The sequence below is a fragment of the Zalophus californianus genome, chromosome 1, assembly GCF_009762305.2.
Source record: "Zalophus californianus isolate mZalCal1 chromosome 1, mZalCal1.pri.v2, whole genome shotgun sequence".
In the NCBI taxonomy this organism is placed as follows: domain Eukaryota; kingdom Metazoa; phylum Chordata; class Mammalia; order Carnivora; family Otariidae; genus Zalophus; species Zalophus californianus.
The window spans coordinates 71,183,341-71,206,573 of record NC_045595.1 but is presented as its reverse complement, the minus strand read 5'-3'; the positions used below and the strand labels follow the sequence as shown (position 1 = coordinate 71,206,573).

General features: G+C 36.8%; 1 protein-coding gene across 1 annotated transcript in view; it reads right to left on the bottom strand.

The window, feature by feature from the left end:
• DYNC1LI1 (dynein cytoplasmic 1 light intermediate chain 1) overlaps positions 1–23,233 on the bottom strand; it is a 50,233-nt gene that overhangs the window by 7,650 nt on the left and 19,350 nt on the right. The window contains exons 3-12 of the mRNA XM_027583173.2: positions 15,031–15,147; positions 14,041–14,271; positions 11,804–11,973; positions 9,134–9,227; positions 6,217–6,352; positions 5,240–5,351; positions 2,932–2,991; positions 2,767–2,811; positions 1,982–2,102; positions 866–1,021 (exon numbers count right to left, since the gene is read on the bottom strand). Coding sequence (XP_027438974.1) covers positions 866–1,021; positions 1,982–2,102; positions 2,767–2,811; positions 2,932–2,991; positions 5,240–5,351; positions 6,217–6,352; positions 9,134–9,227; positions 11,804–11,973; positions 14,041–14,271; positions 15,031–15,147 — 1,242 coding nt within the window. The remainder of the gene's footprint in view (positions 1–865; positions 1,022–1,981; positions 2,103–2,766; positions 2,812–2,931; positions 2,992–5,239; positions 5,352–6,216; positions 6,353–9,133; positions 9,228–11,803; positions 11,974–14,040; positions 14,272–15,030; positions 15,148–23,233) is intronic.

Genomic DNA, 23,233 nt, shown 5'->3' with positions numbered 1-23,233 from the left:
AAATAGACTGGACTTCATAAAAATTAAACACTTTTGTGCTTCAGAGAACACCATCAAGAAGTGAAAGGACAACCAACACAAGGGGAGAAAACATCTGCAAATCCTACATCTGACAAGGGTCTAGGACACAGAATATATAAAGAACACTTAAATTCAACAATAAAAAGACACCCCAACTTAAAAATGGGCAAAGGACTTGAACAGACATTTCTCCAAAGATCTACAAATGGTCAATAAATAGATGAAAAGATTCTCAACATCATTAGCCACCAAGGATATGCAAATCAAAACCACAATGAGATATGACTTCACAGTCACTAGGATGGCTCTAATCAAAAAGATGGACAAAAACAAATGTCGGAGAGGATGTGGAGAAAATGGGACCCTCATTCCCTGTTGCTGGAAATATAAAATGGTGCAGCGTTTTGCAAAACACTTTGGCCGTTCTTCAAAAACTTTAAACATAGAGTTACCACATGACCCAACAATTCCACTCCTGGGTATATACCCAAGAGAAATGAAAACATATGTCATTTGTCAAACATCTGTCAAAAACACATGTTCACAGTGGGTCTATTGATAATGGCCAAAAATGGAAACAATCTAAATGTCCATCAACTGATGAGTAGACAAAATGTGGCATACCTGTACAATGGAATTTTATTCAGTAATAAGAAATAATGATACATGCTACAATGTGGATGGACCTTGAAAACATTATTAAAATGTTTCAAAATTAGATTATGATGGTTTGCATAACTGTAAAAATACTACAATACTGAATTTATACTTTAAATGAGTGAACTTCATGGTATGTAAATTTTATCTCAATAAAGCTATTAAAAAAAAGCTCTAGGAACATTACCTGATTTCTTGGCAGATGGTGGTAAACCACTGCTTCCAGCTCCAGCCCCACCTCCAGGGCTACCACTGCCAACACCGGGGCCTCCTGGAGAGCCAGTCTTTTTACTCAGCAAACTATTGAAGAAATTTGCCAGGACACCTTCACTTGTAGCTCCAGCTATTAAAAAAACAAAAACCAAAAAACTTTCACTCAAAACATTAGATTCTTCTATACATTATTATTATAGTAATCACACACAGAGAGCAATTAATATTTAAAATTTAAGAGCTGTGTATTCCAAATTCAAGTCTAGTTTGATCTTTTGAGCCTGGGTAACTTATCTCTAATCTATTCATGTATAAAACAAAATATGAGTAAACTTTAGGAGTGTAAGATAATTATTAAAAAATTAGAATGTTATTTTTAAAAAACCAAAAGCATTTAAAACAGATGTTAGATGCTACTATACGTCCTTTCTGAAAAAGTTTCTTCAAAAATAACTGTTGAGAAATGTTTGCCTCAAGTATTACAAAAAGCTACCTAATCCTGTGTGAAAACCAGTTCCAAGAGATAAATAGGTAAAGGATAACAAGAAACAATTCACAGAAGAGAAATAAACAAAAAGAAAGGAAATACCAGGGACAAAGCTCTTACTAGTATTTAAAGAATGCTGATTAGGTTGTGGCAAAATTGCAACACTCGATGTTGATGACTTGTAAACTGAATAAGCCATTTGAAACATATTATCAAAAGGCATAAAAATGTACAAACTCTCACCTACTAATCCCACTTATGGCAATTATTCCTACTGAAATAGCTATTATGCATATAGCTTTTCTCTTTATGTTAACTGCAGATAACCTATTAACATGAATTTCTTCAATGACCTATCTTAGGAGAAGTTTAAATATAACACAAAACTTTCATAAAGCTCACACCATAGATATGATATAGTAAGGCTATACTAGAAAACAGTTTGAAGTCTGATTAACTATGAGATTATAGGTTAGAGACAAAGGTTAGAAGCTATTGCACAAAAATGTAAACAGCTATGGAAAAAAGGCGGGAAGCTAGGTAGATTTCTTTTTAGTGTGGAATGTATTGGGTTGTTTTCTCTAGGGAAAGAGAGAAATGTACCTTTCATGTTTGGATCAATTTTTTTTGACCCTGCAGGGATGGGTGACACGCTGGCAACATTGGATGACACAGATCGGTTTGGTGTTCGAGGGGAGCCTCCTGGGACTCTTGGTGAGGCATCCTATGTAAAAATAGGAAAGCCATAACTATCAAAGCAGGAAACTTCCAACTTCACCAAAGTTATTATAAAAAGAAATTACTTTTTAACTATCCCCCATCTGTTCTACTGGTACATTTACACTGCAAGCCATTGCAGGTTTAGCAATTGTGTCCTCATTATCAGAAAATACCAAGAGACCCATCACATTTTAGAATACAAATTCCCCTTCAATGGGAAAAGAACATATTGAATAACGGGGTGTGATTACGAGTATAAGCATGGGAGTCAGATCTGAGTTCCAATCTGGACTTGCATCCTACTAGCTGTAAAATCTCAGGCAAACTATAAGGTCCTCCAAAGCCTCCGTTTCCCCACCTGCAGAATGGGGCTGGTTGTACCTGCCTCACAGGGCTGTTGTTTAAGAATTTATATAAATGGTAAGGAACCATATAAAAATGGTTCCACACAGTAACTCATGCATGACAAACAAGGCAAAATGGATCTTTAGGATTTAAATATTCTAAAAAGGAGTGAAGTTTAAAATGTCACAAATTCCAGAAGAATTTTTAATTCAAGTTTGTATCAAAGCACACCCACAGGAGACATGTATACAATTAAGAAAAAAGGGAACCAAACCAATAATGTATGGCACTTTAATAATTCTGTCAAAATCTGCAATACTGACCACAGGCCTTCCAGCTGCAGTTGGTGGTTGCTTTGCTAAAAGGGACTGAAAAACACAAGAGTTCTAGGTTAGACACTCAGAGCATGTATTGCTGTATTTTAAAAAATATGTAAGAACAGTTTACCCATTAACCATACTAAATCTGCTTCTGATATAATTTCATACCTGTAGCTTCATAAGAAACACTTGGTCATCTTCTGCCACAATTTCCTTCTCATGTACAAACTGAAATGAGCAATGCATAAATGAGCAAGTCTAATATATTATGCTAAAACCATTAATAACATACTCTCTAGATGAGACTAATTTAAAAAAAATTCAATACAAACACTACCTATATTTACACAAGTGAACTGCCCGACCCAAGCCCCTACAGCAGAGCTGTCCAATAACCATCTGCAATAGTGTGAATGTTTGATGGCTGCCCTGTCCAATACCGTAGCCACCAGCCACCTGTAGCTATTGAGCATCTGAAATGTGGCTACTATCGTTGCAAGCAGCCTCTAGAAGCTGGAAAGGAAGGAAACAGATGCTCCCATTATCGTGCGCCTGGGTAACTCAGTCAGTTAAGCATCTGAGTCCTGACTTCAGCTCAGGTTGTGATCTTGGGGTTGGGAGACTGAGCCCTGCATCCAGCTCTGCGCTGAGCATGGAGCCTGCCTGAGATTCTCTCTCCCTTTCCCTCTGCCCTCCCCCGCCGTGCACCCTATCTCTCAAAAAAAAGAAAAAGAAATGTGGCTACTGTGACTCAGGTGCTGAAAATTTAATTTTATTTAGTTTTACTTAATATGTGTTTAAAAGCCATACGCGACTAGTAGCTATGGTATTGGACAGCACAACCTTAGAGTCAATAGGTATAATTATCATGCTTCTGTTAACCAACAGTTAGGTGTTTTAAAAGGGCGAATAATACCCCAGGTGAGTGAAAAGCAACTTGCCCCGGGTTTCTCTGAAATAAAAATATAATGGCTCTTCTACCTGCTGAGTAATTAGGCAAAAAGAAGCAGCAGCCATCTCCTGCTTCTACTATTTCTGTACGATGCACGCTATGGGGCTATTTTCCACCAGCAGCCAGAGTGATCCTTTCAGAAGGTCAAGCAGATTACATCACTCCTCTGCTCAACTCCCCCTCCAGGCGCTTTCCATCCCACTCAATGAAATTCAAAGTCCTGACTCCAACTGCATGAGAAGGCCCCACAAGATCTTAACTCCGCCTTCCATGTCCTATCAATCTGGCCCTCCTCTTCACTTTTTTCCAGCCTCTTTGCCCTCCTTCTACATTCCTGCCTCAGGGCAGGTGCACTTTCTGCTCCCTCAGCATGCAACACTCTCCCTTCTTATCAGAGCCATTCCCTAACCACTCCTAAAACAGTAACCCTCCCCCCCCCCCCCCCCCCGCTCTCCCCCACCCTCCCTCACTGGGCTTTATAGCCACAGCACTTATCAGCACTTGAGCACTGGCATGTGCACTGATTTACTACTGCATCATCGTCCTATTTAGCACGTAGTGCCTAAACAGTGGCCCAGGAGGTATTAGTGGGATGAAAAAAAGACAAGTTACAGCACAATTTTGTTGGTAAAAGAGAATGGGAAAAACTGTTGATTTTTTTCCCCCCTGATGTCTGCACTTCTTTTAATAGACATCCAAACCAAATACCATGCCAACTGATTTTTCATTTGTCACTAACTTTCTTTTTTCTAATTACCCACAAACAGAAGACAGATGCTCAATATCAATGTTTGGATTTTTTTTTTTTATGTTTGGATTTTTAAGTAAGACTCTTATTTTATGTTAAATAAAAATTATTTTTCCTAAAGCATGTCCACTTAAAAGTCACTGAGAAGTACTATATGTAAATGCTTCTTTTTATACAACTTTCTAGAAACATCTGTAACATCTAACTATAGAACATGACATATTACTTAACATGAAATCAAAATATGTGAAAGAAGAGTACTTTCTGGAAGCAGATTAAATAGGCATAAGAATGCCATATAACAGTTTAAACCGGAAGCTCCTGGATAGCTGTGGGCTAGCATGGGTAACTAGTGACTGTGGAGAAGACTCCAGATCTACCTCAACAGATAGAAGCTAACACAATTATTCTACCTATATTTTCTTGGCTTTTGGCTGAGTTCTAGGATGGAAAGTTCACAGCTTCAACCTACTCTTCAAGATCCAAACATTCACTCCTACCAATTCATTATTTCCATTAGACTATGGAATCCACACTAATATTTTCTAATATAAATATGTCAAAGGCTAAGTAAGAATTCAGTAACTGAACAGCTGGTTTATACTTTGATAACAGATTTTTATTTTGAATTGACATTAGCAACACCCAAATTATACTTAGAAAACCCCTTGATAGGAAAGGACCCCTTTACCTTTCTAACTATAATCTTAAAATTATGGACTGCCCCCTCAATTTAAAAGGCTAAATATTGAGACTATATATACTAAAACTGTTACCTTTCGGACAGGTGGTTTAGTTATAATGTCTTCAAAATTATCTTCTGCTTTTAATGTTTGAAAATTTTCATGTAATATTCCTATTTTCTTATCATTATCCCACCCTGCTGGACTGGAAAGAAATGCATATAATAAATCTTAAGCATTTATAAAGTCATTCCTTCATTAAATCCATGATCATATTAAAGGGAACAAATCTGACCAATTATGAAAAACTAGTAAGCTTTTATTTATTAGATTGGGTGGATCAATGGGTTAAGCATCTGCCTTTGGCAGGTCATGATCATGGGAGTCCTGGGATGGAGCTCCGTCCCAGATCAGTGGGGAGTCCGCCTCTTCTCGCCCTCTGCCCCTCCCCCCCACCCTTCCCCCTATCCTGCTTGTGCTCGCTGGCACTATCTCAAATAAATAAATAAAATCTTAAAAAAACCCTATTAACATAACAATAAAAAGATGAAAAAAAACCCCAAAACTAATCAGCTTTTTTATTATAATGCTCAAGTTATAGTTTACTAATTACTACTTAAAAAGGTTCTTAATCTTCCTGATTTTAAAAATGCACAGTTTGGGGGTTCTTTCCGGGGGGGGGGGTGTCTGGTTAATTATTACCACCTCTCAGTGTATTCACGTAACTTTTTGAAAGCATGTCTAGATTATATACTTGGTCCTTTATGTATCAAACCCAATCAATAAATGAGTATCAATCAAAAAGTAAGTAAATACACTGATATATGCCCTCAACGGTTTAGCTATATATAATAGCAAGGCTTTCCAAACGGGGCTCAGGCCAGCAATAAATCTAACAGGCAAAGATAAATGGATCACAGCAGGTTATAAATAAAACAATCTAGAAGAGATTCTCACCTACTCATCGTGGAAAGGTCTACTGGTCTCACCTCATAACCAAAACCCGAGGATTCACCATCAAATTGCAGCAATAACACACAATAAAATAATACACTGAAGAGGATACTTACATAAATACTGCATCTTTTTCCACAACAACAGCAGGAATCTTATAGGGAAATCCATACAGTTTCTGAACGATATATTTATATACTAAATCTATATTTTTGTTTTCTTTTACTGAAGTGTAAATAAGCGCTGCACCATCTGAATAATACTGTTAAAGAAACTTTTGGACAAATTCCATGAACAGGTACCATAAAATTCTGTGTTCTTAGCTTAACAGTTATATGCACAGCAGTTTCAAAAATAATTCCGAAAGGTAATTATAGGGTAGTCAAGAATTTCAAAAGTACAATAAAAAAATTAAAAGAGAAAAGAATTTCAAAAGTATAAAATACATATAGGCTAAAATGCAAATAAAACTATCTTTGCATTATCAACTTCATTTCGGAGGGCAAAAGTCTCATTAAGCCAAGAAAGTAAAGGTAAATTTAATGATACTGATACTGCTACTACCTCCTCATTTAAAGCACAAGAAGAGGTAATTGGCTTTGTTTTTAACCTTCCTAACTTCACAAAAGAGGGATATTATTTATCAACAACTATTTTGCTGCGTTTAAAAAAAAAACAAGGTGTATACTAGTATCTCTTGTGGTTTTCACTAGCCCCAGGAATTAGAACTTCAGGAGCAAAGCTCAGGAGACCTACTGAAGAGAGATGAACCAACAGGTACAGCATGATTCAAGGCAAAAGTTGATTTCATTGAAGAACAAAACTTGAGGTAACAACCTCACCAGAGGATGTGTTAATTAAGGCAGATCCTACCAAATGATATGGTAGATCCAAAGATCAAGAGAGGCCTGTGGAAAACGGGCAATGTGACTACTGACAAATGATGTGGTCAGAGTGACTATCAGAAATGCTATGGCCACTGCTAAGGACCACACTCTAGCACTGCCCACTGTGTCCTGAGATGACAACTCAGACCAAGGGGAAAGGCTGGGAATGGTCAAACTTCTACTTCGGGATTGGGATTCTCCTATTTATTAGTGCATGAACTGAAGATTATGAATCTAAAAGTGGTTTTGCTCAATAGGACTTCTCAGAAAACGTAACTTGATAGAAACATCATTTTAAGTAAAAACTGTGTGAACTTTTCATTAAGGAGTGATCTTTTCTCATGAGAACCAACTTATGATATAGCTGAAAAATCTGCATTAGTTAAAACTAACATTTAAAAAACTTAAAGATGATTTTAAGCGGCTGCCTTCGGCTCAGGTCATGATCCTGGGGTCCTTGTGCTCTCTTTCTCTGACAAATAAATAAAATCTTAAAATAAATAAATAACACATCAAAAACTAATGATGTAATGTATGGTGATTAACATAATAATAAAAATAAATAAATGATTTTGAACTGTTGCCTTCACACACACACACACACACACACACACACACACACACACACACACACGTGCCTATCTTGAAATGACTTCTCAGTTTGTATTCTTTTAAAAACAGTGGGCTGTACTAAAGGTCTGTAATTATTTCAGTGGACAGTCTCCTTCTTGACTACATTTCTGTATGTACATTTTCAAGAACAGTATTAAATAAATGTTTAAAGAGACAGCTTGTTCCCAAATTTGCTAATCTTCAAAGATAACAAAAAAGTCTACAGACATCTATTTCAACTACTCCCACTTTTTTTTTTAAGATTCTTATTTATTTGACAGAAAGGGACAGACAGCGAGAGAGGGTACACAAGCAGGGGGAGTGGGAGAGGGAGAGGAGGCTTCCTGCTGAGCAGGGAGCCCGATGCGGGACTCGATCCCAGGACCCTGGGATCATGACCTGAGCTGAAGGCAGACGCTTAACGCTTAACGACTGAGCCACCCAGGCGCCCCCAATTACTCCCACTTTTTGTCTTCTTTTTAAAGTCTCTTATGTAGACAAATGCCCTTCAATTCAACCAAGTCAACCATTATGTGACAGGAAAAAAGAAAGGGCCACAGAGAGGACAAAGTACTGAGGAGAAAAGGGGAAAGGGAACCTGCCAGTATCAAGTGATCTTATTCATTATTCAGCTAGGCTTCTTGTAAGTGGTCCTTAAATCAAATGTCCATTAATGAAAATGAAAAACTACGGACACTATAAACATGTATATATTACTTATGATTCCTACCTACTGATAATGTCATCATTTCTTCACTTCTCAGACACAAAAGCTTTGGTTAGGGAATGCAACCACAGACTCTCTAATCCAAGAGGGGTGGGTGAGAACAGCTGTCCTCAGTGCACTCAAGCTATGAAAAAGTTTTCAATAGCAAATTCTCTTAAAAGCATTCACGTACAACCCTCATTTTATCCTTCTTTTAGCTGTGAATGTTATTCAGTGGCTCCTCCAATCCTTGCAACCTAGACAAGATTCCTTATAATAGGTTTTCTAACCTTGCGATTATCAAAATCACCCAGAAAGCTTTTTCTAAAAGTAGAGATTCTTCAGCTTCACCTTGAAATGTTCCAATTCAGCAAGCCTTAGCTGGGCACACCCAGATTTTGAAACCATTGCATTAGACTATATGTAGAGATGGTAACATAGTGAACATGTTAAAAATGGGAATACACAAACCTAAACATTGATCTTGCCCCAACACCGCTCCCAATAAATGAATACTGCTTTATAATCAGAATGTTTACCATTTCAACTCAGAATTTTCCAAAAAGACTGATACTTGATAAATGATTTTTCTCAGGCATAATCCTTTAAAACACAGCAAATCAAAGTTACATATTTCAATACTTGCTTTTATAAAAGCTCAAAATACCCAGATATAAATGATTTGGGAGCTAAAATGAAATTTCTAGCCAGAAGCAGGAGGAAAAAAGTTTATGGAATTCCTGAAGTCCATCAATTTAATTCCATTAATTAAAAAAAGCAAACAAACAGGTAAGGTACATTGCACTGATGAATGCAGGAAAAGGATACACTGTAAACAAAACTTCCGGATATGTGACTGAATAAAATCAAAATGTTCATCTCTGTAGTCATGTTCTTTCTCCAATACACTAATGGCATCACACTGTTGAGTTAAAATAAGAAAAACAAGAATATTAACTTTAGTCAAAGTTAAATATAATGATTTAAACAGTTTTGGGTGGGGGAATATCATAAACCTACCACTTTGATATGGTGACTGAACATCAGACTATTAGAATATCTATTACTCTTATCTGTCTAGGTTCTTTTAGTTGGAATCAAGACTAAGGAATAATTTCCTTAAAAAGTATTAATGTCCATGTTCTATTAAATGTTGAAAACACCAAAGAGAAAGTTTCGGTACATAAAGGAATGAAGAGTAACATGACAAGCAGATGGTTGCTCATACTTGCTGACTCAACAACTCCTTTTGACTTAAACGAAGTTTTTAAGTTCTAAACTCTATTCTAGTTCTATCAAACACTGTACATCTGGGAGTCTGCACCTTTCCCTATTTCCTCTTTGCTCCTCTGTGTATCTGATAACTCTGAAGTGACCTTCATTTCTTTTCTGGTTCTTTTGTTCACTCTTACTACAATTTTACCAACAGCAAAAAAAAGGAGAATTACAAGCTATTTTTGAAGCATCACCTGTACAGTCAATGAGACGATTCTGAATTCTGCTTAATACAGAAAAATGTTACAAAAAAATAAACATGATATCCATTACTTCACCAAAACCTTCTGGAACTGAAGGTATGAAATCTTAAAATAACCATTTAATAATAATGTTCATTACACCTAAATTAGTTTGAGGTCAAATCTGACATGCAATTTTTTGTTATGCATATATACATCATACAACATAGTCTCTTTGTATAATCATGATATAGCATGTTTGTCCATTTTATAGAACAGAGTAATTATTTCAAATTACTAAAGATATTTATAATTATTATATTGTTGACTTACGATACTTTTGGTGGAACATATTTAAATGAAATAAGAGCATCTGGACCTAAGGCAAGACACTTAGTCTCTCTGAATCTCATTTTCCAGAGTCTTTAAGAAGAGTTAAACCGCCATTATTTCTCTGTCCTGAGACACCTCTCCCATACCCCCTACACATTTGAAAAGCTCCTAAGCTAATACAAAACTGATGATTGCCTTAGAGTCTGTGAAATACAGTAGATAATCTCTTTTGGCTTAAAAATCTTATGACTCTGACTCATTTGATACTAATTCAGGTCCCTTTAAGCTTAACAGTTTTCCTTTGAAAATAAGAGGTTTTAATAAGACGCAAGTTGTGCTGTAAAACAGGGAAATTATCTGCCAACAAACAGCTCTCTGTCAAACAAAATAAAACAAAAACAAACCACACACAGAAGGATTCTAGCGTGAGAGCTTAAAAAGTTTTAGAGAAAAGGTATAAGTAATAACTACACAACAATCACTATTTGAAAAGCAGATACCAGATTTTGATTTAATTATTTTAAATGCTACCCCCATCCCTTTGTTATTGATAATTTTTGTAGAGTTTAAAATAAAACTTAACCTAGATTAAAAATATTTTTTATCATTTTTATTCCAAAGATGAGTAAGTGCCATACCTCCCTTCAATTACATGTGCAAGTTTTTACATGTTACGGAAAACATTAATAATTTTAGATCTCAAAAAGGTTTGTATGTTCTGTCATTTCTTTAATATTCCAGGATCTATAAACAATAAAGACATACTACTCAAGACCAAATGGGAAGAAGATGAACTTGAACTAGAAATTATTTTTTTTAATTTTTATTTTTTTATTGTTATGTTAATCACCATATATTACATCATTAGTTTTTGATGAAATGTTCCATGATTCATTGTTTGTGCATAACACCCAGTGCTCCATGCAGAACGTGCCCCCTTGAATACCCATCACCAGGCTAACCCATCCCCCCACCCCCTCCCCTCTAGAACCCTCAGTTTGTTTTTCAGAGTCCATCGTCTCTCATGGTTCGTTTCCCCCTCTGACTTACTCCCCCTCATTCTTCCCCTCCTGCTATTTTCTTCTTTTTCTTTTTTCTTAACATATGTTGCATTATTTGTCGCAGAAGTACAGATCTGCGACTTAGAAATTATTTTTAAGGGGAATCTGATTTTATTACAAAGTGTGCACAGTGATGGAACTAAATTAACAGAATTTGGTAATAGCAATCCTATCAGAACCTCTTCAGTAAATAAATAAAAAGCCCTTAATAACTGCATATCATCTTTACATAATGAGTGCTGGTAGGTGTTTAAGTCTATTTTAAGGGCATAATCTTCTGATATTAGGATATTAGTATATCACAATTTATTGTGGAAAGTATTTCATAAAAATTAATACCAAAGTTATCATCTTACCTGTAGTATTTCTACTCAACTGACTGGACAATGAAGTCTAACTGAAATTAGGAATATGAAATTCAATCAAGAACAGAATATTTGAAGTAACGTTTTCTTTCAAAGAAACTAGGACTAAGATCACAAAACCAACATGTGATTATCATTCAATATTTTAAACTATTATTTCTATTTGTTAAGAAAAAATATCTAGGAAAGCTAGTGTGTCAACTCCAAAAGGAGGCTGGAAAACAAAACAGCTGTTTATCCTTGGTTAATAGCAGTAGTAGAATCTCTAAGAAGGAAGCTAACCTTGGTGCAAACTACTAGTACTGGGATGCCCAAGTTATGTGTAAGTGTGTCCGCACCCAGAGGTAAAACCACACTGTCGTCTTTGTCTTCCTGTGACCCAGTATTTCTTCTCTGAGGAGAGGCTGGGAAATCTTCTCCCGGCTCTACATATTCTTGGAAGTCTCTAATCACTGAAAATCAAAGTAAATAATTTAATACATAGTTTAGAAATTGCTTTATTTCAGCAGGTAGCTTTTTCTGCCATAACCTAAATATGTATTTTATGAGACTTTATACTTAGTCTTGTGTAAGAGAACAAGCAAAAAGTTTGAGAAATCTGTTTCAAAGACAGAAACACTAGACCCACATTAATTATGAGTAGGCAGAGTACAACACTGAGTGGCTTCAAAGAGTGGGGTTCAATGTAAGCCAGTTCTGTCTGTGCTACTTTGGGTAAGTCACAATCTAGCTTTGCTTCTCTACATTCTCTAATTCACAAAAGGCACTGAGAGGATAAAAAATAGGTGTGTGTGTGAGGGGGGGAATGTTCCACAATTTCAAAGTCAGACGTACGGGTGCCCAGGTGGCTCAGTGGGTTAAGCATCTGCCTTCAGGTCCTGGGATCAAGCTCCGCATCGGGCTCCCTGCTCAGGGAAGCCTGTTTCTCCCTCTCCCTCTGCCCCTCCCTCTGCTTGTGCTCTCTCACACTCTCTCTCTCAAATAAATAAAATCATAAATGAGTGAATGAATGAATGAACGTCAGACCTAGATGACTTTCTAACATTACTTTCCTTTCTCTAAACCCTTTACTCAGGTCTTTTCCTTTTTACCTAGGTGCAATCTAGGTGCAATTCACTCTGTAATTCTGGTAAGAATTAATGAGATATTACCAATGCTGATAAATTTTTAGAACTCATTTGCATGTCTGTTAAAACCTCCATTTAACAAAAAGTTAATGTGAATGTATTAAGAGCCTTAACAATGTATACTTTGACTCAATGATTACTCTTTGAGTAATTCTCAAGGAAATAATCAGTGATGCAGGATTTCTACATAAGGCTGCTTTCCATGTTTAAAAGCAAAATAACACATCTGGAAACAAATCCACAGCATAGGATTAAAACAGTATATGAGGGAATTCTATACAAAGCCATAAAGGAGGAAAACTGTCCTAAACTTAGATAGGGTCAAGGAAGAGGGAGCCTTGAATAGTTGAGTGCAGTTCCTCCAGGAACACAGGGAAATGCATTCAACCCTAGCAGATCTGGTAGCTATTACCCTTCAAATCAGAAGCTGAAATCTAACAGTGGTTCTCAAGTTTTAGCATGCACCAGAGTAATGATTGAGTTTGGGGTAGAGCCTAAGAATGTGTATTTCTGACAAGTTCCCAGCTTGTATTTCTGACAAGTTCCCAGCTGTACTGATACAGTACAGGGTCCTAGGACCCACAAATTGAGAACCAGTGCTATAGTATAAACTTTGGGGAAAAAAAAGACCCACAGACAATGGCCAACAGGGAAACACAGGTACTGGCTAAAAGCAGTTACACATTTTTTTCAGGGATTTAGGACATACATTCTCCTAAGTCTCTACTATTTCCTAGCATATAAATTCTAGTAAGCTATCAATTTTCCCCTAAAAGTTATAATCAGCTAACAATAACGAAAAGCAGCATTCATCTGTATATTTTCTTAAGCAAAGTACAACATTGGCAAATGAAGGGCTCTCAGTGAAATTAAGAACTGTGACAACTGGCTTACAATTTGTAAGAAATGACCTGTATCGTTTTCATAATTTACTTGAAAATTTCCAATTTGCATGGGTATATCCAAAATACATACTTTGTAAATCATAAAACCAGCTTACCATCTGTATGTTGTTAACATCTTTGAGGCACATTTCATTTTGACAAGGTTGATAAGATTGCTCTACTTATTAAGAAATGAAAGTGCTGAAAATGAACAGCTGAAGAAAGATTCAATTTTTTTTTTTTTTAAATCCTGAAAACCTACTTCTCAAAATGAACATTTACAGCCTTTCGGCAAAAGAGAAAAGACACCTCTACCAAAGAGTCTGCCATTATGTATAAGTTTCCAATTTAAAACTACATTAAAACCTAGCACATCAAATTGAATTTCAAAAGCAATAGTCACATTATGTATCCTTCATTAAACCTTATTAAAAGTAAAAAATTCCTACAATTACGATAGCTAGGAATAGATGTTTGAAATCTATATTAGTATTTCTAGACTACTCACACTTTTGTTCCATTTCTTTCATTTCTTCAGGAGGAATTTTCAATTTGTCAATATGTTCTCTAACAACACTTGCCCATTTCTGTAGAGAATCCAAAGCAGTCCAAGGCTTTGACATATCCACAACCAGCATAACTAGAGTGTCCTTCAGAGAAATGGCATCCAGTGAAAATTTAAGGAGGCCCTTGTGATACAGGTCTCCATCTAAGATCCATACATTACATCTTGTTTGATCTATAACAGAAAAAAGTAAGTTACCAAGACAATAGGATTAAGTTATTTCATTATCCAACTAACAATACTACCTGGTATCTTAGGGCATCTCCACAGGAGAGGTCTCCTTTGACAAGGTTCAACTATTTAGGTAGGCCACATCTATCAATTTAATAAAGGCCTAACAAACATTCAGGAAAATGATTTAACTGCCAATACAGAACACCAGCAGCCTCTACTTATTTCTCAATCCCAAATCACCAACATGAATTACATGTTTCTATTCTTACCATCAGGATCTCTCTCTCTCTTCTTATCAGCAGAGATAGCCATGCATATTCACGATATTATACACAAAAATGAGAAGACAAGTGATGTATACAAGAAAAAAATGGCTGATCATATTGAAAAAAGCAGGGGAGTAGATGACATTTTTGTGTCAAAAATGAGAAGGTGAAAAAGGAGTCAACAAAAGAACCCTAGGATACTATTATTCCACTCTCTGAGGGAGAAATGAACTGAAGAATTGAGATTCTTCAAGGCCAGCAAGAAACCTAGTCTGCACACCAGAATACCTTAAGATGTTAAAAAATATCACTCTACGAATCCCAATCCCAAACCAATAAAAGCATGCTCATACAGAACTATTCACTGACTAGCATGACAGACTAGGACTCCTAGTGAAAAATGATACACTAAGAAAAGTCAAAGACTAATATGAGCATCAGTGTAACTCAGAAAGTCCTCAGGAAACTTGTTTTACATATAAATGACACTTACCTTCCCTGTCTTCATCATGAACATTTAAGTACAAATATTCCAACCCTCTTCCTTTCTTGTACTCTTCTATTCCCTGAATTTTTCTTATTAAGCTTGTTTTTCCAGCTCCATCTTCACCTGTAAAAGAGGACAACTCTTTTTAATTATAATATGGATTATTTAAGGATGCTTTCTAATGTCAACTGAAAAACCCAACTGGAACTAATTGCAACCTTAATTTGATGGAAGAGATCTAGATAATTATACAGCTAAAGATGCAGACTTCACCTCCAAGATTCTTTGTCCTGGTGTCTCAGCCCTTCCTGTTAAGTCTGGTTCTATCCTATTACAAATGGCTTCCTCTGTGGGTACTTTTCAGGAAGTTCAACTCTTATGTCATCCCAGTTTAATATACAAGGAACAAAAGACTCTCCCTACTGGCTTTCAGTCTGAAGCATCTCAGGTAAAGACTCTTAACTGGCCCAGTTTGGATCATGTACCCACCCACGGGCCACACTCATGGAGGATGGATGGTACATCAAAACTGACCAGGGCAGGGAATTCTGGCTGTAGCCTTCACCAAAACCATGAAGTCATAAGAAATATTAGTAAAGGAGAGAGGTGGGGGTAGTATGTTGAACAAGAGTAGAAGGAATGTAGAACAGACAAAAATAAAATGTAGACTAAAAAATATTAATAGCAAAAACACAAAAATCAAGTGTTGGCAAGGATGTGGAGAAAAAGGAGCCCTCCGGCACTGTTGGTGGGAATGTAAACTGGCGCAGCCACTGTGGAAAACAGTATGGAGGTTCCTCACAAAGTTAAAAATGGAACTACCTTACCATCCAGTAATCACACTACTGGGTATTTACCCAAAAATACAAAAGCACTCATTCAAAGGAAAACAGACATCCCTGTGTTTATCGCAGCGTTATTTATAATAGCCAAACTATGGAAGCAGCCCAAGTGCCCATCGATAGATGAATGGATAAAGAAGATGCGGTATATATATACAATGGAATATTATTCAGCCATAAAAGAATGAAATCTTGCCATTTGCAACAACATGGATGGAGCTAGAGAGTATAATGCTCAGCAAAGTCAGTCAGTCAGAGAAAGACAAATACCATACGATTTCATTCCTATGTGGAATTTAAGAAACTAAACAAGTAAAGGGAAAAAAACAAGAGAGACAAACCAAGAAACAGATTCTTAACTATAGAGAACAAACGGTGATCACCAGAGGGGAGGTGGGGAGGATGGGTGAAATAGATGAAGGGGATTAAGCGTACACATTTATCATGATGAGCACTGAATAATGTGTAGACTTGTTGAGTCACTCCATTGTACACCTGAAACTAATATAACACTGTATGTTGACTATACTGGAATTAAAATAAAAAACTTGGGGCTCTTGGGTGGTTCAGTTGGTTAAGCATCTGACTCTTGATCTCGGCTCAGGTCTTGATCTCAGGGTCATGAGTTCAAGCCAGGAGTTGGGCTCCACGCCCAGTGTGCAGCCTACTTAAAAAAAATTTTAAATTAAATTAAATAAAAAACTTAAAAGAAAAAAATGGGGAGCTGGGTGTGGGGATGGGCTAAATAGGTGATGGGGATGAAGGAAGGCATGTGTTGTGATAAGCACTGGGTGTTATATGTACATGAGGAATCGCTAAATTCTACTCCTGAAATGGAACTACAGTATATGTTAACTAAACTGAATTTAAATAAAATCTTGGAATAAAAAAAAAAAGAAAAAGAAAAAAAACCCTGCATCTTTATAAATACCTCAGATAAGAGGTATTTCCTAGAAATGGTAGGTAACACATGAGAGTTTGTCTGCAGAATATGTCTTCATTGGCCTTTTCAGATGTTTTATGAAACAGGTTTATTTTCAGATGTCTGCATTTGCCATCAAGACAAATCATATCAGAGTTCATTTAGATGTAGAAAAAGTGACAGCTGCAGAAACTGGTCATTTTAATGGAGGCTTAAGACTTATGAAAAGAAGAAATAGGCTTAAAACAATTGTAAAATAAGAATGTTCGATTTTCAACCAACTGTAGCTTCCAAATGTTCTTAAAGCCATAGAGAGGAGTAGTGGATAGAAGTTTTGCTCCCAGAAAAATTCTGTTTCAGTCAGCAAAGTGCTTCTTCAGACATCTTGAGAATCTTCTCTGTGCCAAGCACTATAAGATGTTAGAATATTCTTGGAAATAAGATATTCTGCTGTTTTTGCCTTCATTCCATTTTCTCCTGAGAGTAAACAAGAGTCACACTCTTGAGAAGGTTGACTTGGATTCTCTTGCAAGGCTTGAATTATTACCATGCTCCCACAGTCTTTGTGACTAGCCTGGTCCCAATTTTCTCATCTCTAAGTAGAGAGGAGTTCATTAGATTTCCCTACAGCTTGCGTGTGTCTATGAAATGTTCTGTATTCTCAATGTGAACCCTTCCAATTTGTTAGCAGAAGTGAGAAATTTTGAAATTGCAAGGTAGGGAAAAAAAATCTCAAACTACCGTATTTACCATATTACATTTATTTGATAGTATACTCTTTTTCAAAATTAATGTTGTAAGATTTATCTTAAAATGGATCTCCAAGGTGCTGAATATTAAGAGGCACAACTATCATCATTTAAAATTTCAGGAGAGGAGAAGTTACCAGTATAATAAAACAAACTTTATTCCCAGTCCTTAGAGGTAGAATCAAGAGAATAGGAATATAACCACCTGTCACTCAGAGGCAGCCCACAAAGAATGCATTAAATCATTTTCTTTTTCTTCTGAAAATAGCAATAACCCCTGGAAGCAGAAATACCTTTTTCTCTTATGAGTCATAATGTAAAAATAATAAACAGTATTATTTTAATGGCCTCTAAAATAGCACTGTTGCATACTGGAAAGAGTGTGCTTCGAACTTAAATTTATATGAATTTAGATCCTGCCCCTGTCATTTCCTATGAAACTTTGAATAAGATACTTATCTTTGGCAATTCTGAGCTCCAGTATCATCTGCCAAATGGGAGACAATCACCATTCCCCATTCAAAGTTATGTTAGAATTACTGTTGCTTAAATGAATGCAGAGGGCACTCTGGAAAGGTTTGCAGCTCCTGCTATAGAGATGGAAACAGAAGCCACTGATGGTTCATCTGACTAGGATATGGACAAAGGGAGCAGTTACAATCCTTTGTTTCTTGTTATATAGAAACACACTGACAGACTTGAAATTTATCCTTTTTCTGTCCTAACTTCTTAGGCTTTTTTTTTTTCAAACCCATTAATACACAATAAAGTTTTAAAATAATCCCAAAGTGGATAAGGGAACAAAATTTATATCCTTCATTCAGGGATTTATGAAATTCATTAATATTTTGGTGCAATTTTTGTTGTTCGAGACCACATGTATCAGTGGCTGCCCTGTAAGAGACTTAGGAATGTACATTTCACTATGGAAAGTGCAGAGTTAACAGGCACTGTAGTCACAGGTACTTTCTGGGTACTGGGGATACAGCAGCAAACAAAACACAAAAATGCCTGTTCCACTGGAGCTTTTGAGGGTAGGGGGTGACTAAGTAAAATCCATACTATGTTAGTAAGTTCAACGGAGAAAAATAAGATGAGAAGGAATAGGAATGTAAGGGAGGTTGAGATTTTAAATGAGGTGGTTAGGAATGGCCTACCCAAGGAAGTGATATTTGAGAGAAGGCAGAAGTTTAGGCAACATAGAGGTTTCTAGAGAGAGTATGTTCTAGGTAGAAGGAACAAGCATACAGAAAGTCTTTGAAGTTGGAATCTTACATTAATAATTATATAAGCGAGTGTTTGCGGGAAAGGTAGCAAGAGAATAATACTGTTTTTGTGCATATTGAAATGTGAGGTATTTATGGGACATCCAAGTAGTGATGACCAGTAAGCAGTTCAGGAGAGGCTGAGGCTGGAAGGAAATCTGTGGGTCACTGGTATAGGTGGCGCTGAAGTTGTGTGTGGAGCCGCTCCTGGAATTACATTCAGAGTGAGAAGAGCAGAAGGCTGAGAAAGAAACCCTGGGCAACACAGATGTTGGGTGGGAATGGAAGAGCAGCCTGCAAGGAAGACTAGGAGCAGCCACCTCAGAGGTCAGTGGTAGAGTAGGAGAGGGGGATGTTACTGAAGCAATGGCAAGGGAGAGCCTTCTCTGACTTCTGAGTCTTCCTCCTCCTCTCTCTGCCAGCTCCCAACCAAGTCTGCCTTGAGTACAGCTGTCCCCCCTACTAGCTAATACCTTAGTTCAGGCCTACCTCATTTCTTGCTAGGACTCCATTAATATCGAGTTACCTAGTTTTCTTACTCCTAAACTTATCCTTGTCAGTCAGTCTTCCACACTTCTGCCATAGCAGTCTTTCTACAATACCTAAACACTGCCAGTGGCTCTTCATTATCTTCAGGATAATGTCTGACCTTCTTGGCCTGGCAAAAGATGCCCTTCATGATCTGGCATGCCGTACTTGTTCTCACTTTCCAACCCCTTTTCCCCCTCACATCCTAAAGCTCATGCATTCAAATTATTTGTCCTTTGTAGAAGGACACTTCTTTGCCTCCAGGCCTCTGTATATGCTTTCCTTACTGCCTGGAATGACTAACTGTCCATGGCTCATTAAACACTACCAGATTTGGCTAAAGTGTTACCTACCCTCTCTACAAAGCCCTTTCTGACTTCCAGGCAAAACCAGGGTATTCCCTTAGGGCTGGCTTCCTGGTTTGTTGCTTATCTCCAGCATAGTCTTACTGGCAGTATCTTAAAATTGTCTCCTGTTTGTTTTCCCTCTCCAGTTTATGAGCCTCCTAGAGGACAGTGGCTTTGATATAAGGATCTTTGTATTCCTAGTGCTCAGTGTAGTAAATGTCTAATGCGATGGTTCTCAAAGTGTGGTGCCTACACTAGCAGCATAAGCAACACTGGTTACTTGTTAGAGATGCAGATTCTTAGACCCCACCCCAGAAATCCAGGAGGGAGGCCCAGCAATGTGTGTTTATTAAGCATCCCCAGATGAGTGTGGCACATTTGAATCATTAGTCCAGTGAAATGAATGATGGACATTTACTCAGAGGAAAAAACTCTGGTCTCATAAGTAGGGGAGAACTCTTCAACTTCAGTTCTCAGAAAAAGGAAACAGCCATGCTCTAGTGATGGCTACAAGAATTCAAAATAGAGCATATGTAGTTAAGATTGACTGTATTTTTGATGTCATGAATTTGGGCTCAAAACCTGTTTGGAGCCTATGGATTTAAACCTTTACAATTAGAATTAGATAAATGAAAAGGAAGATACAAACTTGTTATTTAAAGAACCACTCCATAATATTTTTTTCTTTAAAATTCCATTAGCCAACATATATTACATCATTAGTTTCAGATGTAGAATTCAGTAATTCATCAGTTGCATACAACACCCTGTGCTCATCATATCACATGCCCTCCTTAATGCCCATCACCCAGTTACCCCATCCCCCCACCCACCTCCCCTCCAGCAACCCTCAGTTGGTTTCCCAGAGTTAAGAGTCTCTCATGGTTTGTCTCCCTCTCTGATTACTTCCCATTCAATTTTCCCTCCATTCTCCTATGATCCTCTGCACTGAAGAACCACTCCATAATATCACCACTAGAGATAACCAAATCAGTGACTATTTCCAGGTGATATTATTATGGTTTGGGGTCTTTTGCTCATGCTTATCTATAAGTGTACATTTTTTAATTCAGAAACCTTTATATTTAAGTCATTTGAAATACTAAAAAGAAGTTGAAATAAACCGATCTGATTCTGACCCTTTTTTAAGGTATCTTTTTATTTTCTAACATCTAAACTAGGAATTAAAGAGAAAAGATAAATCCTGGGTTAAAAAAAATGAAGTTTTATCTGATTACCACCTATTTTTATGGATGCATTTATACTTTAGAAAATCAGACATTTTATTGTTGATTTAAGCTTCTATTACAAGTCGGGGCACTAAGTTTTTGCCTATAATATGTAACATTGTTTCTGTGGGATAATCAGTTTTCAGTTGATGTCAATTTAACTTAGAAGACTCCTTTCAGGAAAGTAGTCTGTCATAAGAGAAATGTCGATTCTTTTCTTTCTAGTTCTAGAACAGACTCAGATTTTTTAAATTAATAAACTTTGGGATTTTTATAAATTATTTTTTAGAGAGAAAGAGAGAGCACACATGTGCAAGTGGTGGGGGAGGAAGCAGAGGGAAAGGGAGAGAGAGAATCACAAGCAGACTCCACGCTCAGCGCAGAGCCCAAGGCAGGGCTTGATCTCAGGACCCTGAGATCATGACCTGAGCCGAAATCAAGAGTCAGATATTCAAATAACTGAGTCTCCTAGGTGCCCCAATAAACTTTGTTTTTTAGAGGAGTTTTAGGTTCACAGCAAAACTGAGAAATTCAGAGAATTTCTGAATATCCCATCCCCACATCTATACAACCTCCCAGATTCTTGACACAGAAGTACATTTATTACATATTACAATCAGTGAACTGACACTGACACATCATTATCACCCAAAGTCCACTGTTTAGGTGAGGGTTCATTCTTGGGGTTCTACATTAAATGGGTTTTGACAAATGTATAATGACATGTAGCTGCCATTACAGTATCATACAGAATAGTTTCACTGCCCTAAAAATCCTCCGCTTTGCCTATTCAGACTCTTTACAAGAAAGTTTTCACAGATCTCCTCACATGGTGATTTAAATTATTCTTATGTCCAGTGCTCCTGAATACTGAGGTGACTAGATACAAATGCTTTAAATTTTTTGTTTAATTTTTTTTAAAAGATTTTATTTATTTATTTGACAGAGAGAGACAGAGCAAGAGAGGGAATACAAGCAGGGGGAGTGGGAGAGGGAGAAGCAGGCTTGCCGCCGGGCAGGGAGCCCGATGTGGGGCTGGATTCCAGGACCCTGGGATCATGACCTGAGCTGAAGGTAGGCGCTTAACTTAACGACTGAGCCACCTAGGCGTCCCTTGTTTACAGTTCTTGAACAACTACTTGAAGACATTACATATTAAATGCCATAAAAATTATAGAATTGATAAAATTCAAATTAGCAATCAATATAACAAATGATGTTTTGCTGAAATTAAATGCCAGTACTGGGTTTAATAGAAGCATTTATGTATTTTTTACTAGTTAATTTCATTATTTCCATTTTAAGCACGCTGGATCATGGAAATACTCATAGTCAATTATCATAGATATTACTATTTTCAACCCAATCTATTATTTTGTTGGTCCATTTTAACAGTACACTGCAAAAATAGCACTGAAAAAGAAGTACTTATTTAATGACAAGTTCTTTATTGCCTATTTAAGGTGATACTTATTGCTATGAAATGTTGGAAAACAGTTCATAAAAAGACCAGTCTGGCCAATACAACCGAATATAATATACTAACTGCTCTGGGATACTTCCTTTGAGCCTGAGATCTGTGTATCCTCTCTCTGTTCTGTCTGCATTATATGGCCTCAGCTTGTCACCACCAGGACTATAAACACCTGTGCAGAAGTGAGTACTGCAATCTTGTGGCAGCATTTAGATCCAAAGATGGTCATTCAGAAGATCCAAGACATATATAATTTTTTTAAGTTTAACATGAAAATGAAAACAATTTTAAAATTTTCAGAGAACTCATGAATATTCTCTAGGAATAAGTCCTTAGATCTAAGAAACTCAACTCACCTTTATTATAAGTATTAACATGATACTGCTAGTAACTAAGTTCATGAGACAATAATAGGTAGTATTTACATAGATTTACAATATTAAAAAAATCCTTACTAAAACACTGAATAGCTAGCCTAGTTTTAAAGTTTTTAAACTTGTGCCAAGTTTATTTATTTTTTTAAAGAGATTTTATTTATTTGAGAGAGAGAAAGAGAGAGCTTGAGAGCACACCAGCAGGGGGAGGGGCAGAGGGAGAAGCAGAGGAGGGAGCACAATGCAGGGCTCCATCTCAGGACCCCGATCCCAGGACCCCGGGGATCATGACCTGAACTGAAGGCAGACACTTAACTGACTGAGCCACTCAGGTGTCTTATAACTTGTGTCAAGTTTAAATCGCATAATTTCTTATTATTTTTTATTAAGTTCTTTATTTTAATTTCAGTATAGTTAACACACAGTGTTATATTAAGTTTCAGGTGTTCAATAGAGTGATTCAACAATTCTATACATTA